This window comes from Cyprinus carpio, chromosome A1, assembly GCF_018340385.1.
Source record: "Cyprinus carpio isolate SPL01 chromosome A1, ASM1834038v1, whole genome shotgun sequence".
Classification (NCBI taxonomy): Eukaryota; Metazoa; Chordata; class Actinopteri; order Cypriniformes; family Cyprinidae; genus Cyprinus; species Cyprinus carpio.
The window spans coordinates 35,587,344-35,608,413 of NC_056572.1; the positions used below are offsets into that span (position 1 = coordinate 35,587,344).

Sequence of the window (21,070 nt, forward strand, 5' to 3'; positions counted from 1 at the left end):
GGGAGTTCTTAAAGGACCATCACTGACTTCGGGCTTGACAGTATAGACAGGTAGGGTACCTGCCCGGTTCACCACTATGTGGACGGTAGACTCCCACTTGTCTGAGATCTTATGCTTCCCCCGGATGCGGACATTCCAGACTAGCACTCGGTCTCCAGGCTCCAAGTCTGAGGCGATCACCTGTCTGTCGAACTGTGTTTTGTTCTTGTGTGCAGTCTTTGCAGCATTACCCATAGCTAACTTGTAGCTCTCCTCAAGCCGTGATTTAAGGTTCTGCACATATTCGGAGTGTGACGTGTGTTGCTTGCCATGCAGCGGTAGTCCAAATGCCAGATCGACTGGTAGGCGGGGCTGGCGCCCGAACATCAGCTCATAAGGTGTGAACCCCGTCACATCGTTTTTAGTACAGTTGTAGGCGTGGACAAGGGGTCTGACAAAATCACGCCAATGGGACTTTTCTTGGTTCTGAAGGGTGCCAAGCATATTGAGTAAGGTGCGATTAAATCTCTCCACACGGTTGCCCCTGGGATGGTAGGGTGTTGTCCTCACCTTTTGAATGCCGGCCACTTGACAGAGTTCCTTTATCATGCGGGATTCAAAATCTGGTCCCTGGTCACTGTGTAGTTTTTCTGGCATTCCATAGTGCACCATAAAGTTCTCCCACAAACACTTTGCCACTGTACGGGCCTTTTGGTTGGAAGTGGGAATGGCCACAGCAAATTTCGTAAAGTGATCCGTGATCACAAGGATGTCTTTAGTTCCATTTCTGTCAGGTTCAAGGGAAAGGAAATCCATACATAGAAGTTCAAGGGGTCTTGTGGTCTTGATATTTATTAGGGGTGCAGCTCTCTCTGGAAGTGCTTTCCTCCGCACACACCTGCCACAAGTCCTCACCTTTCTCTCCACATCCACAGCCATCCTTGGCCAATAGAACCTGGTCCAAATAAGGTCCAACGTGCGGTCAACTCCCATATGACCCATATGGTCATGGAGGCTAGTCAAAACTGCGCCACGAAGCTCAGCTGGGAGGACAAGCTGGTACGTTGTGTTTGGGACCTTCTTGGCGTCGTCTGTATAAGACATTATTCACAAGTTCAAGGCGGCTTAATTCTCTTAAAAAGAAAGGAAGATCAGGAAGTTCATTTCGCAAGGTAGGGGGTGGTGTGTCACCTGTCTCAATTTGGGAAATGACGTGTTTTATACACTGGTCGGCCCTTTGTCTATCCACCAGTTCTTCTTCAGACAGGTGAGGAATGGCAGGAAGTTCACCAGACTGGTCTGCTTGATAGCATTGGGGCACCGCATCTGCAGAGACGGCAAGGCATTCGACTAAAACAACATTTCCAGTGTTACTGTCATCAACCTGGTTGCTGTAAATAAGTTGTCTTTCACAGATTGCTTGTATAACTTCCTCATTAACAGCATTGGCATTATCTGGGTCAGAGAGATGGTCTTTGGTGAACTGGAAAATGCGTTCCCTCTCTTTCTGTGACTTTGGGTCATCCTCCAAGGCTCCGTGTGGCCTGCGTGACAGACCATCAGCATCACCGTTCTGTTTCCCAGGTCGGTAGAGAAGCTTGAAAGAGAATGTGGACAGTGCTGCCAGCCATCTGTAGTTCGTCGCATCCAGTTTAGCTGAGGTCAATAAATTGGCGGATTACTGTCAGTTACAACAGTGAACTGATTACCATATAGATAATCTGCAAACTTTTCGGTGACTGACCACTTCAACGCTAAGAATTCCAATTTATGTGCCGGGTAGCGACTTTCACTCCGTGATAACCCTCTGCTCGCATATCCAATCGCTCTCAACTGGCCCTCCTGTTCTTGGTACAAAACTGCACCAAGTCCAGTGATGCTGGCATCAGTGTGCAGTACATAAGGTTTCTGAGGATCTGCAAAACCTAGCACAGGGGCGGTGGTAAGTTTTTCGATTACAGTCTCAAATGCTTGTTGGCAAGCAGGGTTCCATCGCTCCCCAAAGGGCTCTTTTGGGTCTCTGTATTCTGATCTTTTTGTCACATTAGCTCTCTTTTGGGAAGGTGGGTAGCCAGAGGTTAGCTCATGGAGGGGCTTCACAATATTGGAGTAACCTTTAACAAACCTCCTATAGTACCCAGTGAACCCGAGGAAAGATCTTAATTCTCGGAGGCTCTCAGGGACGGGCCAAGTCTTGAGAGCAGCAGTTTTTTCTGGGTCAGTTTGTACTCCATTTCTAGACACCAAATGACCAAGGTATCGGACTGATGTCTGAAAGAAGACACACTTTTCTGGGAGAGTCTGAGGCCAAATTCTTTGAGACGGGATAGCACCTTCATCAACCTCTCCTCGTGTTCTTCAAGGGTCTTGGAGAATATGATCAGGTCGTCAAGAAAAATCTGCACTTCTTTCAAGTGCATGTCCCCCATGCATTTCTCCATTAGCCTTTGGAACGCACTAGGTGCGTTAGTCACTCCTTGAGGCATCCGATTAAACTCCCAAAAGCCGAGTGGGCACACGAAAGCTGTTTTTAGCTTATCTGCCTCTTCAACCTCTATCTGTTAGAAGCCAGATTTTAAATCGAGGACAGAAAACCACTGAGAGCCATTAAGTGCACAGAATGTGTCCTCTAGCTTTGGGAGAGAATACGCATCCTTTATGGTCTGGAGGTTCAACCGTCTATAGTCTATGCACAGGCGGACTTTGCCATTTTTCTTTCTCACAACCACGATTGGTGATGAAAATGGAGACTCTGAATCTCTGATGACTCCTGCATCAAGGAGCTCCTGGATGTGGTTTCAAACGGCCTCAATATCCTGAGGGTGGATTGGTCGTGAGCGCTGTTTGAAAGGAGTGTCGTCAGAGAGTTTTATATGATGTGTCACTTTGTCTGTTCGGCCAAAATCTGCATCATGTTTTGCAAACACGTCATGCATGTTATTTAGTTTCTCTGTGATGCGTTCTTTCCACACAGGCGGGATAGGGGACTCACCGAAATTAAAGCTCAGAGTGGACTTTTGGGAGGGCTCTGCTTCCGCCGTCTTCTTGGGTGGCTCAGCTGACTCTGCATTGTGCTGCTTTAACAAGATGGTCTGGTAGGTATGCATTCGGGCTATTGTGCTCTTTGGGGGAATGACAACATCATGATCAGACTCATTACAAATTATGACTGGTAACTTATAGGGTCGCCGGAGGGGAAGATCAACCAGGCTGGCCTTTACAAGCAAGCCACCCGGCAAGGAGGGTAAGTTTGGGTGTTCGATCAGAACAGATTTCTCATTCTGGAATCCACTAAAAGGGGAAACTCCCTCAAGTACGACAGTTTTGCCAGCCGGAACAATTTGAGTACTCTTCCCCAGTAATTTCACAACACCTTCGGGCTCAGAATGGGTTGTTTGGTTGTGTCTAACTTCAAGTACTTTAAGGACTGCTCGATAGCCGTGTGGGATAGGCTGATGTTTAACCCCAGATTCGGAGCAGATGTTATAAAGGACATCAAGGGTGTTGGTGCCTATAAGCACAAGGGGTTCTGTAATGGTGTTAAGATTTGGGACCACTAATGCAAGTGTGTTTACTTCAATTGGTGCTCCAACAAACTCTTTCGGGAAAGTTACAGCTAGTTTAATGTACCCCAAGTAGGGGACAGACTGTCCTGCTGCCCCTTCTACCTCTAAAAGGTCATGGAGTGGTTTAATCTCCTGTCCTGAGAGATGTCGTTCATAAAATGACTGTGGAATAGTTGTTACTTGTGAGCCTGTGTCGAGCAAGCAGGTAACTTCTTGATCTTTTATATTCACAAAAGCTGTACTTTTCGTACCGATGAGTCCTTTAGGAAACTTGAATGGGGGCTACTGTCTGATTGTTCAATGCTGGTGCATGCTTGTGAGTTGACTATGAGGTTTAAAGCTGAGGGACATTGATTTGTCTCAGCCCCTGTCTGTCCCACCACAGGAGCCGTTAGTCGTTTAACTGTGAGCTGGGGTTAGCTTGCATTTCCCACTCACTTAATCTCTTCTCCAGCTGTTTTCGTTTTTCAGCCACCAAAGCAGGATTGGGAGCTTCGGTACACGTGGAGGAGATATGCCCATCCTCTCCACACTTAAAGCAGTACCAGGGCCGGGGTTTATTCATCTGCTTTGTTCTTATCTGGGCTTGCATGATTGCATTTGTTTTGTCTGGTGTTCGGCTCTGGGGTTTCTGTGCGGTTCCTTTTCTATCTTTCTTTTTCTCTGCCATGAAAGAGGTCAGCTGGCTCTGCAGGGTGGCAATCTGCTTCACGAGGTCTTCAATGGCACTGGGACAAACCTGTGGTTTCTCCTTTGGGTCTGCGCATGCACTCTGAGACTGAACTTGGACTCGTTTTGTGGCACCTATATGTTTCCTCATGCGGCTGGCTTTAGCTTGCTGCCTGTCTTCCTCTGTGCGCAACATCAGCAGGAGCTCTGCAAATGAAGGCGGGTGACTTCTCGCCTGTTCAAGCTGCAGAGTAGAGAGCAGAACACTGTCCCAACACCCTCTACAGAACTGCTTTAGAAGGTGTCTGTCAACTTCTCCTGGTGCAACCCCACCCCTTTTTACTACAAGGTTTAATGCTACCTGCAGCCGATGAAGGTAAGCGGAAGCACTCTCCCCTGGATTCTGGAATGTGTTCAAGAAACGTGCAAAAAGTTCTTCCCCATCCTCAACCACGCCAAAAGCCGAATCAAGTAGCTGCAGGAAAGCTAAAGGGGGTGAATTGGGCCGTAATCCTTTGACCACATCAGCTGCAGGTGGAAGCAAGCTCTCTACAATCTTTCTGGTGATCTGAAGGGGAAGTATGTTAGGATCATTTAGCAGCAGTTCAATATGGGAGTGCCAAGTGTCATAATCGGTCTCGTTGTTGGGCCTGGGAGTCTTTCCAGAGAAGGAGCGGAGCCTTAATTGGGGCTGAAAGCAAGAGCTGATTGCTTCGCTCCTTACAATGTGTTCAACCACAAACTTTTGAACTTCTGGTGGATTCATATCATTTGCTGAAAGTGAAGGGGCTGTACCCACACTGTTGGTTGGGATGGTGCCAGGGGGAGGAAGGCCATCATTTCTGTGAGCGGTGCCTGAGGATAAGACAGGGGGGTGCTGTTCAGTGGAGGTAATGGTCAGCTGGGTCTCAGTGGAGGTTTCAGCATGGGTAAGAGGAACTTCCTCTGATACAGAGCTCATTGCTTCAATATCTTTACTAATCTATGACACCACTCCTTTAAGCACATGTCCGTACTCAGCACCACTAAGTTTGGCTAAGGCCTTAAGTTCTGACAGGTAAGTTTTGGTAATATTACCACTGACTTCAGCTTGGTACGCACTGCTCAAAGTTCTGATGTTGTAAACAACAGAGGGGTCATCTTGCAAGGCATATTTGTATGGCAATATTCCACTTAGTGTTCCTAGAGCTGTGCCGTGCGTATACTCAACGATCAGGTTTTGGTAAAATTCAGATTCATCCTCATCAACTAAAATGGTTCTTTTGATAGACCCATATTCTTTAAGGAAATCAATAACCTGTTCATCTTGGTCTCCTGCTCGTGTTAGCCCACTAACAATAACTGCGTTTGGGATTTTAACACCACACCTCTGTACAAAGTCCATATTGGACACATGTTCAATGTTGATATTCAAACCAACTGGCTCCTGGCTGGCTCGCCAAAGCTGTAACCCTTTTTTACAATATATTAACAGGGTAACAGGTAATTAGTTATCTTTAACAGTATTTGGACCAGTGACAGAAGATGCTAAATCCTTAAGAGCCAGTGGTTTGACATCAATAAAGACAGAAAACAGTCATTTGCGTTATTGTGATCACTCTTTGTTTAACAACAGGAACAATAACAACAGTGTAACAATTTAGTTCAGAGAATGTACATAAAGAAATAAGAAAATAATAAAGCCGGCATAAGTTTCCCTTAAAACAAAAGAAATAAAACCCAGTTCCAAAAATAGTCTTATTGCTTGTTGGGGCCCTTTTTTTCTTTTTGGTTAAATCAGTGTCGTGACAGTATCAGTATGCCAGTGCTCGTGGATCCTACCACACAATCCGTGAAGGAGGGAAAGTGAGACTGCGCATAGACTTATGCTCGTGGGTCCGTGGCTCGCCACCCAACGTACGCTGGGAATCTTTCGGGGCTTCAGAGTGCGAACATCCAATCCCAATTCAACCGGAAGGCTTCAACTCCAGGTCGGGCGTGACTTCCGATCCATGTGCGTCACAGGAATGAATCTGGCAAAAAAACCTGACCTATGGGTTGGCCAGAGGAAATCCAAAAGCTCATTACATTCATATTCTGTCTATCTCATGAATTATCACCAATCAATAACATTCCACTTTATATCAACTGGTTCAAATCATGTTCTCAAGAAGGTTCAGTCGCACGACAATAATATATCAAGTATCAGATCCAAATGTTTATAATAGTGAACTATAAATATATCCTAAAGCGCTTTTACATCCATGTTCATTCATTTTAAACAAAACCAATTTCAAGTATTAATGATTATTGCTATTCAAGGTAGTAACAACTCACAATACAAATACAATACAAATAGAGCTACAATTTGTGCAAAACAAATAATGCAAGAACACTCATAGAGATCTAGGAGGTACTAGTAATGCTAAGCGTGCTTTATCATCCCTCCCTGCACCGGTAACATTGAGGGAATGCACTAAAAAATTTACCTCTTAAATCACTGACAAGAAATTCACATACATATGCTTTAACACTTTTTTTCCTTTTACACACAGAGTAAACATATTGATATAGAAAACAGCATCTTTTGCAAACCCAGCTGGAAATACATCCATTTTTGCAAGGATAAGAGCGCATGTAGCACTGAACACCCAAGCTAGTAGGATAGCTAGGCTCACATTAGCAGCATAAACATCGTGATACAGCATTGAGTAGCTATTACAGCCGTTAACAGCCTTTCTAAACGGCAGCTTATCAACTGTTACCATTTCCAGCATAATTAGTTCCTTTACAGGTAACCTAACAGGTCTCAGAGTTTTTTCTCACTCACCGTTGAGTCAATGAGTGGGTCTCTCTATATTGGCTGTCTGATCAGCGGCAGCCGTCTGCTGACCGCGCTCTCTATAAAGTGTAAACATGACAATATAGCCGTCATCATATGTTTAACATCCTCATTAATTAATGAAATCCTGTTGGAGGGGATATTTATGTTTCTTACCCTATGGATGGTAATTGACTGCAGTCTTTTAGTCAGTAAGTAGCTAACAGGAAGTGAAGGCGGAGCTCGATTGCCTGAAGCTTTGGAGCTCAGTGATTGGTCAGCTCCTCACAAAAAGGAGCATGGGAATTGTAGTGCGAATAGTTTTTTTCAGGAGGAAAATCGCTCTTTTTCTATCTTTTTATGCATTTGATCCCTTATTGTAGATGGCTTTTTTTTTATACATAGAAAATGTACTTTGATTAATTAACTAAAAACATTTATCTCAAGACTCGAATGACTTTAAGAAAGGGATTATTATGCCAAGACTCCGTTTTAAGACCTAGTTACATACTTATAACTGTTAAGTTTTAAAGCTTAAATGGTTTAAGGCAATCGGTTTCCTCAAACGGTTTGAGTAAACCCAACTTGTCATGTTTTTAAGGATATTTGTTTACACAAAAGGTTTGAGTTACGTTACTTGTCGAGTTTTACAGTGTGTTAGTTTTAAAACTTAAATGGTTTAAGGCAATCGTTTCCTCAAACGGTTTGATTAAACCTAACGTGTCATGTTTTTAAGGATATCTGTTTACTCAAACGGTTTGAGTTAAGTTACTTGTCGGGTTTTACAGTGTGTTAGTGAAGCTGGATCACGAATGTTTTACATGAAAATAGACACATTTAGGTAGATCGGGGGTACATTCCCTTCAGAAACAAACCTAATCCACTTCAGTGGCTCAGATGTCAGGAGTAAATGACGACTGCTATGTTCATTATTACATCCAACAGAAAACACCTCAGTCACTTAGGAGACATTCTTGTCTACACCTGCTCCAATGTCGAAACAATGGCGGACTGATGAAAGCTCACTCAGGGTGGGTCTAAGGTGAGTAGCCAGTCCAGGGTTGACAGGTTTTCACAGCAAAGCCCGCCTAATTGCTACTCAAATCCAGCCCAAAATGTAAAAGTGCAAGTGTTCCCTTCATTTTTTTTGAGCACTGTACTATATTATCAAATTCAGAAATTAACATTAACCATGACTAATAAATGCTGTTAATATTATTTGTTTGCTAGTTCATAACACCTAACTAGGGTGACCAAATTACTCATGGTGGAATATGGGACGGGTGGGCAAGTATTTGACAATTCAGGCACAAGGAGAACTGATAAAATTAAAAAACTGATAAAATGAAATGCCAACTCTCGCTGTACAATTAAATCGCATGAGATTTCAAGCCAAAGCTCAGGATTTATGTGGTCACACTATATGTTTGCCAAGCTGCAACTTGACCGTTCACACTAAACATGCAAAATAAACATGTGAGACCCCCCCCACCCCCCACCCAGAACTGTGTAGCCTCCATCACTACCGTCCATATCACACGCCACCCAGATAGCACACGTATGTCTGCAAGATGTCTGTTAAAGATCGCTTCATCTGGAAAGCATCTGCTGTGTACAAACATCTGATAGACATCTTTAAGATGTCAGTTTTACATACATTCTTAATCATAAACATCTTTAAAGACATTTTCTAAACATCTAGGAAACGTCCTATAGATGTATTGCAGATGAGCAAACACTCTAAAAATTAGTTTTGCAGATGTAAATGCAGACATCAAATAGACGTCCCCGTGATGTACATGTGCTATCAGGGCATATCGCCATGGTTTCATTTCTGTTTTCACACAGGGACAGTCAGGGAAAAAGCACTGAGTTTAGGGCAGTTGGTTCATAGTTCTGCTTCAACTGTGTGATACCCTCATGAGGGGTGACCAAAAAAAATGAAATTCATCTGACCATCCGATTGCTGGTCAGGAGAGGCTAATGCCTCTCGATAGTCCCTGTACACTGCACAGCAAAAGACGCACGACAAAGATGAAATTCAGAGTTGTTCTTTTGCCTAAAATCGGACGAAAGTTGCATAGTGTATATTCTACCCAACCTAACTGCAAGTTAATCAATAATTAGTTGTGATTGGATGATAATTTTGTTCTAGAATGAGCTTGGCTACCTTTTATTAGGCTTTTTGAAAAGAAAAAAATAAAGAAAAAGAAATACAGGACAAAATATAATTTTCAAAACAATGCAGCAGAACATATTTTGTCTTACTTGGCTTCAATGTCGACTGTCAGACTCTCATCATGCACGTAGAAGAATGACTTACTGGGCTTTAATTTGACTTCAAATGTTGGAAGCACTAAAACCAAACCAGACACACAAATAAGTAAATGCATTCTTTGACTTGTTATCATATTCTTACACAACAAGTGTTTGTAGACACAGGTCTTACCATATTCTTTGACCTCAAAGTCAGCAGTAAATGTCTTCTGAGGAGTGTTTGAGAACAGTGTGACCACCTTCCAGATCCCTGGACTGAAACAAACAGAACACATCCAGAATCATGCACATGTCTGCGTTCATGACATTAAAACATGTGATAACAGATCATGAACAGCTAGGGATTTCCTGCCATTTATTGATTTATTATTAGATACTGTCCTGAAGCAGACATGACAGACAGATACAAATGAAGTTTTGTTGTTTCACTCAGATTCAGTAGCTTCAGTCCTGACAGAGTTTTACACACCTGGCCATCTCAGGAATGGCATATTTTCCAGACTTCATGCCTTTCACTGGAAATATCTTCTCTGATGAAACTGTGATGCCTTTTGGATTCTTCAGAAATACATAAATAATCATGAACAGCTGAAATGTTATGAATGAGTATGAGTGTGTGTGAAATAACAGTGTGTACCATGATTTCCACTGTGATTCCAGACTGACTGAGTGGTTCCAGGTTGGGCGTCAGAGAGAAAATCCTGTACTGAACTGCAATAGATGACAAAGCAGAAACTGAAATACTTTGTTTGAAAGTTTAATATATTATAATTTTTGTGTGTTAAATGTGTTAAAGTGACACCATAAATAGTTCACACCAATTTTTACTATGCATTATTATAGCCCTCTAAGCAACATAATCATAAAAAAATAAATAAAAAAAATTCCCCCCATATTCTTTACCAGGGGATTTTTGGCCTGTTGGCGGCCCCGTTTTTTGCAACTACTCCTTGCTATATGTAAATAAAAGCATTATTTAAATAAAAATAAATAAAAAACTATGTTTTTACTAATATTTAATGAAAAAGTAGTTGTGTCCTTGATTGCATCAATCCTGTTACCATCATTAATCTCATTTATTAAATTAAGTGCAATTCTTCTAATAAATTTTTAAAATGTCATGACCCTGAGCACAAGGCTAGTAATAGCCGAGCCTGTCCTCCAACAAAAAATGACCATATAGGTCGTTTGTGCAAGCACCTTATTATGACATATATTTACTTTTTAAAGTTAAGTGCCCTCTTGCGGGCATAAAAATAATGACAGTGTTGTGTTGCGTCTGTCGTCATGAAATGACGTATAACTGTCATTACCAATCAAAATGCACGTTTATTTAAATGCAATGTGTGGACTTTTTACACCGATCTCACAGTAATTCGTACATATTTTACTAGGTGGCTTATTCGTTCGAATGATCACACCTAACCCCACCCCCTAAACCTAACCCTCACAGAAATCATGCTAAATTATGATTTATTGAGCATATACATTTTACGTGCATGTCTGTTCTCTGGGATCGAACCCATGATAGCATGATTGCATATCAAGGTATAACGCAATAATCTACCAACTGAGCTACACGGAACGCAAATCACAGTGCAAATAAAAGAGTACAAAACATTAATATGAAAACGACCTTTTGCCGATGGGGCGCAATTGTAGTATACGCTCTGATGGGTCGTATTTCAGGGATTTGGACAAACGACCTATACAAGCGTATTAGTTGGAGGACAGGTTGTAATAGCTACAACAGTCTAAAGTCATATCTCATATTCTAAAATATAATACACTCCTTTTGTTTTGTTTTGTTTTTTTACTTAGCTTCAGACGATTTGACACACAATGCAATTTATAGTCACTTAAATACCTTTTTTTCTGAACAAATTTCAGTTTAAAAATAAAAAAAATAAAAACCACCTTTTTAAAAAGCAAATACACCCATTTTGTGGAATGACCCAGAGGCCACTGACATTCCAGATGTGATTTTAATTGCTTTATGATGTCACGCTGATGTAACAAATTTAAAGTTCTGTACACTCTATATTTATCACATTTTCAGCACTTGATGGTACCTGTGCTAGCAGGTGTGTAGATGGGTTTGTCTGTTTGGACAAATATATATCCAGAATGGAATGAGAGCAGGACCACTTTCTCCAGAGTGACGGATGGAAAGTGAGCTTGTAGATACACATACTGCTTCTCCAGAGGATCGTCAGAGAAGTAGTTCTGATCATCAGGAATCTAAATGACAGAAAATTAATTAGTCCTCTGCCAATTAAAAAAAAAAAAAAAAAAAAAAAAAAAATGAAAAGACATTTTACAAACTAAGTTGTCAAACTGTACATGATGCATCACACATACACCTACACAAGCAAAAAGTATGTCAAAGTGGCGTCACCTTTATGTCTTTAAGGATTTGGAAATTGTTGGCTGCAGTCAGTGACACTGATTGAGACAGTATCTCCTTGTCTTTTTTTGGGTGGTTCTTAACTATGATCTTCACATCGAAAGCTGCTCCAGAGTAATCCTGAGCCTCCACAAACACGTTCTCTGAAGAACCCACCCTCAGCAGATTAGGAGCCGACAGAACATACCTGAGGAGATCAAATCAGAGCGTTTGAGAACAGATCTGTCAATGAATCCATGAACAAACAGTGTTTGATACTCACAGCGGGTCACATAGTGTGAGGAGCGGTGAGGAGACCAGAACAACAGTCAGAAACAGCAGCTTCACCTCCATCCTGACTGTCTGTGTGTTTCTTCCTGTGAGCGTCTGTGAAGCTGCAGCAGCTCAGATTTATACCCGCCTCCACCTCCCTCAGAGTCCAAACTGCACGCTCTCTCTCCTGCACACCTCGTCCCATCATGATGATTAGGCAACACGTTTGGGAAGGGGAGGATCTTGAACATTTTTTGTGGAATTTCCCAAATTAGAAAATATTGCATTTATAATTTGTGTGAGGAAAACCATAAATTATGATGCATCACATATACACAAAAACCCAAGAAATGACATATCCAGACTATTATGGTTGCATTTCGCAAACATACTGAACTACAGGCATAACTGTCTCTTTTTACTGAAGATGTGTTAGTCTGCATCTCAAAAGTCCCAAAATAATAAAAATCCCAACTGAAAATACTTATCGAACAAAATGTCAACTGTATGTCTGAAATGCACCTTAAAAAATACAATGTGCTTCTTCCTTTCAGCATACAGAAAGCTGCAGATTTGTTTATCAGACAGGAGACTTATAAAGAGCTTGAAGAGTTAATGGCAATGCAATTCTGATTTCCTGTAAATGATTACTCTTGCTGCGTAAATTCAACCTTTGGTATATTGGCAACTGCTCTATTGATGTTTTAGGGGTCCAGAGAACTATTGAACAGTATATTTTCATGAAAATATGCCAAAGATGTAAGCTGCAGTGGAATGAGATTTGTTTTATTTTAACTTTATTTTAACTTAACATTTTAACTTGACTAACAAAATCATCTTTAACCTAGAATTCATATTTACTACTTTGTGTCTTTCTAGTCTCAGGTTGCTTCCGTGAGAATGTCACTGTAAGTAGGGGAGAGGGGAGTGTTGTAACACATTTTGTAAAACATCTTTAACAAACGTCTGTAGCATTTCTTTTCTGTGCTTTTATGCATCTAAAACTTTAATATAATAGTAGTATATATAATATAGCCTATGTCAAAATTTGATTTATGGCTTTGACCTTTTGACCCCTCCCCTCCCCCCCACATGGCCTTGACCTTTTGACCTTGACCCCCTTCCCCATTCGACCTTGACCTTTTGACCTTGACCCCCACCCCACCTGACCTTGACCTTTTGACCTTTTAATGGTCACAGGTGTTGCTATGACATCTGTTTGAAATAAATCATGTTTATACGTCATCAGTGTGAAATGACGCCATCCGTGAATAATCGGCAGCTGTGGCCCATCATCTGTTTTGTAATATATCACGTCATTAAAGAAATAAAGGTTTTAAAATAAAATCCTAATTATTAAATGGAAATAAAACAATGAATAAAGGTTTTAAATAAAAATTCTATTAATAAAAGTTTCCTCTTAGTGGTAGATTAATATTGTACAGTGGAAACATGCCCCTCTCTCTCACCCCTTCTCTTGGACTCTCTCTATCTCTGTGTGTATATGTGTGTGTGTGTGTGTCTTAGACTCAGCCGCTCCTGTCAATTTTGTGAGATTCAATCCCCATCTCTTTACACTCTACCTTTGTGATAAAAAATCTGAGCGCTCCATTCGACGTGACCATTTGTCGTTTTTCCGGGTTATTGTCGGTGATTCGTCAATGTTAACTGTTGCACTCTCTATCCGCTCTCACGGCATTTACACATCTGTGGAGCACATGCTCGGGTATCCTATTGCATTTATGTCTCTTTTCACCCCTCTCTCGTGATCTCTCTGTCTCTCTCACACGCACATGTACACATTCAATCGTCCCCAGTCTTATTTTCTTCTTTTAAATGAAAATAAATAAATTATGCGATCTCACTAGTTTTAATCATCACTAAAAATATAAAAATGTTGTACATTCTACCAGGATCAGGAAAAAAAATATATAATTTAAAAGGTCGAATGATATGGGGTACTGGGGACCAGGACATGTCCGGCCAGGTCATTGACATGTTTATGCAGACTTTCCATAGGCACAATTCAATTCAATTCACATTAACTTTCGCAACACCTTTTCTACCTTATATTTAACACCTTTTATATTCATATTTACATCATATTAATGATTTTTATACAGTATCATCCCTATAAACCTACCATTGCAGTAAACATTCTGAAGATCATGTAGTATAACTGATCTTTTTCAAAAGCTGTATAATTATTTATTTTTACTATACACCTACACAGCAAAAAATCCAGAGTGAAATTAACTCTGCTGGGAGTACATGTGTACCACACTCAAGAGTGTGAAAGTGTTAAAATATGAGTGTTAAATTAACACTGAATCATAGTTAAAGTTAATGAGATAATTAAGTGATTAATTGAGTGATGATTGACCATTATTGACGAGACCTGATGTTAACAAGAAGAATCAACAAAGACGAAAATCACTATTTTAATGTCACCATTATAGTGGCCAATGTTTGCTTTAGTTGGGCTCTTGACCCTTAATATTTTAAAGTCAGATTTTGCTTGGCTGTTGTAATGGAGTTATAAAACAGATGGGCAAACAAAAAATATTGGTTTTCCTGAATCACTGAGTTAAACTTTCATTGTTGATTATTGTGGCCGAATGATTCTTCAGCATAGGATTACCAGCATTTTAAATACAATCTGTGGAATTTCTTAAAAGTTGTTTGTTCAAAAATCTTTCAAAAGAGTGTTTCATTTAGACATGCAAACATCAAGAATCAACCTGTGAACCTCAATGACGGTGACAATCAAAAAAGCATGTTGCAGGAGACTTGTGTTGCAGTGCATTCTGGGTGCCACCTATCAAAATTCATCCATGGCTCCCATGATGCACTGTGGCATGAATAAATTATTACCTGAATTGTCTTAGTAATTTCCTTTATGTTTTAGGCTTTAAATAAGTTTGGTGATTCAGGTCAAATAATTATTATGTAAAAACATAACTAATATCACATAATCATGTTTTTATTTATGCTCGTCTCTCTATTACAACTGAGTTATAACACCCAAACCAAATCTAATTTTAAAAATGTAAGGGTCAAGAGCCCAACTAAAGCAAACACTGACCACTATAATGGTGACATAAAATGTTTTGATTTTTGTCTTTGTTGATTCTGCTTGTTAACATCAGGTCTCGTCAATAATGGTCAATCATCACTCAGTTAATCACTTAATTATCTCATTAACTTTAACTCTGATTCAGTGTTAATTTAACACTCCTATTTTAACACTTTCACACTCTTGAGTGTGGTCTCACATGTACTGCTTCATTTAAAAAAGTGTGTGTGTGTGTAAACACAAATGCTGATTTCACATATGGACCAAATCTAACCATGAAATAGTAATTATTTGACTTTGCTATGGTCATATCTATCCTATTTTCAGACACAGAGCAGAAAAGACATTTTTGCAAGGCCTCTGTTTAGCTGTTCCAAAATACCTCTATTTAAAACATGACGCCAGATTTCTTCCTTCACCCATCTCTTTGCAAATAGAATAACAACGTGTCTGATCTTGTTATCCATCTTTCTCCCTGTTCTATGAACGACGTCAACTGCATCCTCCACCTTCGACTCAAGATCTGGTGCGATTTTCTGGAGGATTTCAGTGACTTGTTCTCGAATTTTCTCATCTCTTTTTTCTTCCAAACCTTTAATCTGCAGACACCACCTCATCCTGTATCTCTCTTGCTCTCTCACTCTATTTTTAAGATCGTCATTATCCTTGCAAAGCTGGTCGTTTTGTTTCTTCAAATCTTCAACTTTCTTTTTGCATTCTTTCATTTCCTCCGCGTTGAACTGAACAGCTTTGGCTAAACTAGCAATCATGACGCTACTTTGTTTTGTCTGCTCCTTCAGATCAGCTAGTTGCACATCCACTCTTTTTTCAAGACCCAAAATTGCCTGTAAAAATGGCGTTGTTGGAAACTTCACTGTCCTCACCATCATCAGCTGGTTTGGGCTTTTTCTCTGCAGGATTTTTGACTGGCGTAGTTGGTAAGGAGTCGATAGTACGGTCCCTCTTGTTTAGCTGAGCGGTGTCCATAGCATAGTAGTGCTCCGTAACACAAGAGTCACCTTTCCCACCGACTTCCCGCGGAATATTCTTTTCTTTGGAGCCCTTTATGAATTTGGCCGGTTTAATTAGTTTCTGTGCATCCATGACACCTCTTTACAATGGACTTTCAACTACTTCAAACTAACTTTGGGACTAACTTGAACGAGTTCTGAAAAAAGCGACTGCTCAATTCGCCATCTTGCCGGAAGTCACCGCGTTTGGCAGTTTTAATAGCTTGTTACAATTTGGCCTAATCTGCAGGCCTACTCTACATACAGTCCATTGTTATCATGTGTTAGTTTCTGTCATGTTCTGCATGGCCAATATGAAGCTGATTTTATGGATTTGGTTAGGCTCATTGTAGGACAGATGATTAAAAAAGGCACTAGGGATATTTTCATGATCTCAGAATATTCTAACAAGTCTTCCTTTCTGGTCCAGATTATCATTTCAGGTCAGAGTACAATATGAATTATTTTTGCACAATGCCTAGTGCACCATTTTGCTACTGACATTTCTGTTATCACAAAAGTGATTGTTCTCTGATAACTATTTCAGTGAAGTGGAAGAATTTAATAGAAAGATTGACAAACAATTGAGGAAAGAAGGGAGATCATTCAATTGGTGGGTATTTCTCTTATGTACTTACACATTTGAAGTTTGTAATTAGATGTCAGTAACATGAATATTCTGTTTGGGTCTCTCTCTAAAACTCCAACAGTGCATAAGTGTTAAATCATATACATATATATATATATATATATATATATATATATATATTTCAGTTGAATATGTTAAACAAATGTTTCTTATCTCTCTCTCTCTCTCTCGCTCTCATTTCTCTAGAGTTGAAGCCTACAGCCATTCTATCCATGCAGCAACTGATGGAAAAAGGGTTCGCTTTGGTGCTGTTGTGATGTTGTTGCAAAAATGACACATGTATATATATATATATATATATATATATATATATATATATATATATATACACACACACACACACACTACCGTTCAAAAGTTTGGGATCAGTGAGACTTGTAATGTTTTTTTAAAGAAGTCTCTTCTGCTCATCAATGTTGCATTTATTTTTAAAAGAAGTCTCTAAAAAAAACAGTAATCTTGCAAAATGTTATAGTGTGTGTGTGTGTGTGTTATATGTATATATATATATATATATATATATATATATATATATATATATATATATATATATATATAATTTATATATAAATAAACATTCTTGAATCATTCTTGTGTCTTGTCTTGCCTCTCAACAATCTTTAAAATATCGGCTGTAATTTAGTCATCTTTATTTATATAGCGCTTTAAACAAAAAAGATTGCGTCAAAGCAACTGAACAACATTAATTAGGAAAACAGTGTGTCAATAATACAAAATGACAGTTAAAGGCAGTTCATCATTGAATTCAGTGATGTCATCATGCAGCTCAGTTCAGTTTAAATGGTATCTGTGCAATGATTTGCAATCAAGTCAACGATATCGCTGTAAATGAAGTGTCCACAACTAAGCAAGCCAGAGGCGACAGCGGCAAGGAACCAAAACTCCATCTGTGACTGAATGGAGAAAAAAACCTTGGGAGAAACCAGGCTCAGTTGGGGGGCCAGTTCTCCTCTGACCAGATGAAACCAGCAGTTCAATTCCAGGCTGCAGCAAAGTCAGGTTGTGCAGAAGAATCATCTGTTTCCTGTGCTCTTGTCCCGGTGGTCGTCTGAGACAAGGTCTTACTTTACAGGTAAGCCAGGTTAAAGAGATGGGTCTTTAATCTAGATTTAAACTGCAAGAGTGTGTCTGCCTCCCGAACAATGTTAGGTAGGTTATTCCAGAGTTTGGGCGCTAAATAGGAGAAGGATCTGCCGCCCGCAGTTGATTTTGATATTCTAGGTATTATCAAATTGCCAGAGTTTTGAGAACGGAGCGGACGTGAAGGACTATAATGTAACAAGAGCTTGTTCAAATACTGAGGTGCTAAACCATTCAGGGCTTTATAAGTAATAAGCAAGATTTTAAAATCTATACGATGTTTGATAGGGAGCCAGTGCAGTGTTGACAGGACCAGGCTAATATGATCATACTTCCTGGTTCTAGTAAGAACTCTAGCTGCTGCATTTTGGACTAACTGGAGTTTGTTTACTAAGCGTGCAGAACAACCACCCAATAGAGCATTACAATAGTCTAACCTTGAGGTCATAAACGCATGGATTAACATTTCTGCATTTGACATTGAGAGCATAGGCCGTAATTTAGATATATTTTTGAGATGAAAAAATGCAGTTTTACAAATGCTAGAAACGTGGCTTTCTAAGGAAAGGTTGCTATCAAATAGCACACCTAGGTTCCTAACTGATGACGAAGAATTGACAGAGCAGCCATCAAGGTTTATAAAGCGTTCTAGGTCATTACATGCAGAGCTTTTAGTACCTATAATTAACACCTCTGTTTTTTCAGAATTTAGCAGTAAGAAATTACTCGTCATCCAGTTTTTTATATCGACTATGCATTCCGTTAGTTTTTCAAATTGGTATGTTTCGCCAGGCCGCGATGAAATATAGAGCTGAGTATCATCAGCATAACAGTGAAAGCTAACACCGTGTTTCCTGATGATATCTCCCAAGGGTAACATGTAAAGCGTGAAGAGTAACGGGCCTAGTACTGAGCCTTGCGGTACTCCATACTGCACTTGTGAACGATATGATACCTCTTCATTCACTGCTACGAATTGATGGCGGTCATATAAGTACGATTTAAACCATGCTAATGCACTTCCATTAATGCCAACAAAGTGTTCTAGTCTATGCAAAAGAATAGTGTGGTCAATAGTGTCGAACGCAGCACTAAGATCCAAAAGCACTAACAGAGAGATACAACCACGATCAGATGATAAGAGCAGGTCATTTGTAACTCTAAGGAGAGCAGTCTCAGTACTATGATACGGTCTAAATCCTGACTGGAAATCCTCACAGATGCCATTTTTTCTCTAAGAAGGAATATAATTGTGAGGATACTACCTTTTCTAGTATCTTTGAAAGAAAAGGGAGATTCGAGATCGGTCTATAATTAACTAGTTCTTTGGGGTCAAGTTGTGGTTTTTTGATGAGAGGCTTAATAACAGCCAGTTTGAAGGATTTTGGGACATACCCTAATAACAATGAGGAATTAATAATAGTCAGAAGAGGATCTATGACTTCTGGAAGCACCTCTTTTAGGAGCTTAGATGGAATAGGGTCTAACATACATGTTGTTGGTTTAGATGATTTAACAAGTTTATACAATTCTTCCTCTCCTATAGTAGAGAATGAGTGGAACTGTTCCTCAGGGGATCTATAGTGCACTGTCTGATGTGATACTGTAGCTGATGGCTGCATGGTTACAATTTTATCTCTAATAGTTTCGACTTTAGAAGTAAAGTAGTTCATAAAGTCATTACTGCTGTGATGTTGAGAAATGTCAACACTTGTTGATGCTTTATTTTTCGTTTATTTAGCAACTGTATTGAATAAATACTTGGAGTTGTGCTTGTTTTCTTCTAAAAGAGATGAAAAGTAATCAGATTTAGCAGTTTTTAATGCTTTTCTGTAAGATAGGTTACTTTCCCTCCAAGCAATACAAAATACTTTTAGTTTTGTTTTCCTCCAGCTGCGCTCCATTTTCCGGGCTGCTCGCTTTAGGGTGCGAGTGTGCTCATTACACCATGGTGTCAGACTGTTTTCCTTAACCTTCCTTAAGCGTAAAGGAGCAACTGTATTTAAAATGCTAGAAAAGAGAGAGTCCATAGTTTCTGTTACATCATCAAGTTGTTCTGAGGTTTTGGATATGCTGAGGAATTGGGATACATCAGGAAGATTACTTACAAAGCAGTCTTTTGTGGTAGAAGTGATGGTTCTACCATACTTGTAACTAGAAGTGGAATTTACAGTTTTAGCTATATGAAGTTTGCACAAAACTAAATAATGAACTGAGATATCATCGCTTGGCTGCATAATTTCAACACCATCAACATCAATTCCATGTGACAGTATTAAATCTAGAGTATGATTTCGACAATGGGTAGGTCCTGAGACGTGTTGTCTAACCCCAATAGAGTTCAGAATGTCTATAAATGCTGATCCCAATGCATCTTTTTCATTATCAACATGGATATTAAAATCACCAACAATTAAAACTTTATCTGCAGCCAGCACTAACTCGGATGTAAAATCGGCAAACTCTTTAATAAAGTCTGTATGGTGCCCTGGTGGCCTGTATACAGTAGCCAGTACAAACATCACAGGGGATTTATCATTAACATTTGTTTCTCTGGATAAATGTTATATTAAACACCAATACTTCAAACGAGTTATACTTGAAGCCTGCCCTCTGAGAAATACTGAAAACATTGTTATAAATTGAAGCAACACATCCCCCTTTACCTTTTGGACGTGGCACATGTTTATAACAGTAATCTTGGGGTGTAGACTCATTTAAAATAATGTAATCATCAGGTTTTAGCCAGGTTTCTGTCAAACAGAGTGCATCTAGATTATGATAAGTGATCATATTATTTACAAAAAGTGCTTTTTCGTAGAAAGGGACCTGATATTCAATAAGCCAAGCTTTATCATTTGTTTTATCCGTATTGCATCTGTTTTTTATTTGTTGAACCTCAATTAAAATTGTTGCTCTTAAATTGGTTTGGACGGAAGGGGACGTTTTTTTGTATTTTCTAGCCCGGGGAACAGACACAGTCTCTATAGTGTGATATCTAGGTGAAAGAGTCTCTATGTGCTGAGAATTAACTGACTTCTGTGACTGGAGGCGGCTAGCAGACGGTCGGTTTAGCCAGTTTGTCTGCCTTTGTCTGCTTCCGGACCTGGGCCCCAGTTAGTCAAGTACAAACTCTAAGACTATGTGCCATATTTCTAGAAAGAAGAGTGGCACCAACCCCAGGAGGGATGAAGACCATCTCTTTTCAACAGGTCAGGTCTGCCCCAGAAGCTTGTCCAATTGTCTATGAAACCTATGTTATTCTGCGGGCACCACTTAAACAT

At 39.9% G+C, this 21,070-nt stretch overlaps 2 protein-coding genes across 2 annotated transcripts; both read right to left on the reverse strand.

Moving 5' to 3' along the window:
* Positions 1-3,817: 3,817 nt before the first annotated feature.
* LOC122146175 (paraneoplastic antigen Ma3 homolog) lies at positions 3,818-7,645 on the reverse strand. The gene is made up of 2 exons (XM_042764388.1): positions 7,024-7,645; positions 3,818-6,244 (listed from the first exon to the last, which is right to left on the reverse strand). The coding sequence occupies exon 2, from the start codon at positions 5,173-5,175 to the stop codon at positions 3,937-3,939; it is 1,239 nt and encodes a 412-aa protein (XP_042620322.1). The 5' UTR covers positions 5,176-6,244; positions 7,024-7,645; the 3' UTR covers positions 3,818-3,936.
* A 1,564-nt stretch (positions 7,646-9,209) lies between these two features.
* LOC109059058 (complement C3-like) lies at positions 9,210-12,121 on the reverse strand. The gene is made up of 7 exons (XM_042764479.1): positions 11,961-12,121; positions 11,690-11,885; positions 11,364-11,532; positions 9,929-10,002; positions 9,761-9,849; positions 9,464-9,546; positions 9,210-9,370 (listed from the first exon to the last, which is right to left on the reverse strand). Exons 1-7 carry the CDS (start codon positions 12,029-12,031, stop codon positions 9,279-9,281), a joined length of 774 nt encoding a protein of 257 aa, XP_042620413.1. The 5' UTR covers positions 12,032-12,121; the 3' UTR covers positions 9,210-9,278.
* Positions 12,122-21,070: the final 8,949 nt, after the last annotated feature.

What these genes read in the sequence shown, in the direction of transcription:
- LOC122146175 (XM_042764388.1), bottom strand. Translation starts at nt 5,175, where the DNA reads ATGAGCTCTGTATCAGAGGAAGTTCCTCTTACCCATGCTGAAACCTCC.
- LOC109059058 (XM_042764479.1), bottom strand. Translation starts at nt 12,031, where the DNA reads ATGGAGGTGAAGCTGCTGTTTCTGACTGTTGTTCTGGTCTCCTCACCG. An exon ending in AAATCCTTAAAGACATAAAG is followed by an intron (nt 11,533 to 11,689) that starts GTGACGCCACTT and finishes TCTGTCATTTAG; the next exon opens with ATTCCTGATGATCAGAACTA. An exon ending in CTTTGAGGTCAAAGAATATG is followed by an intron (nt 9,371 to 9,463) that starts GTAAGACCTGTG and finishes GTTTGGTTTTAG; the next exon opens with TGCTTCCAACATTTGAAGTC.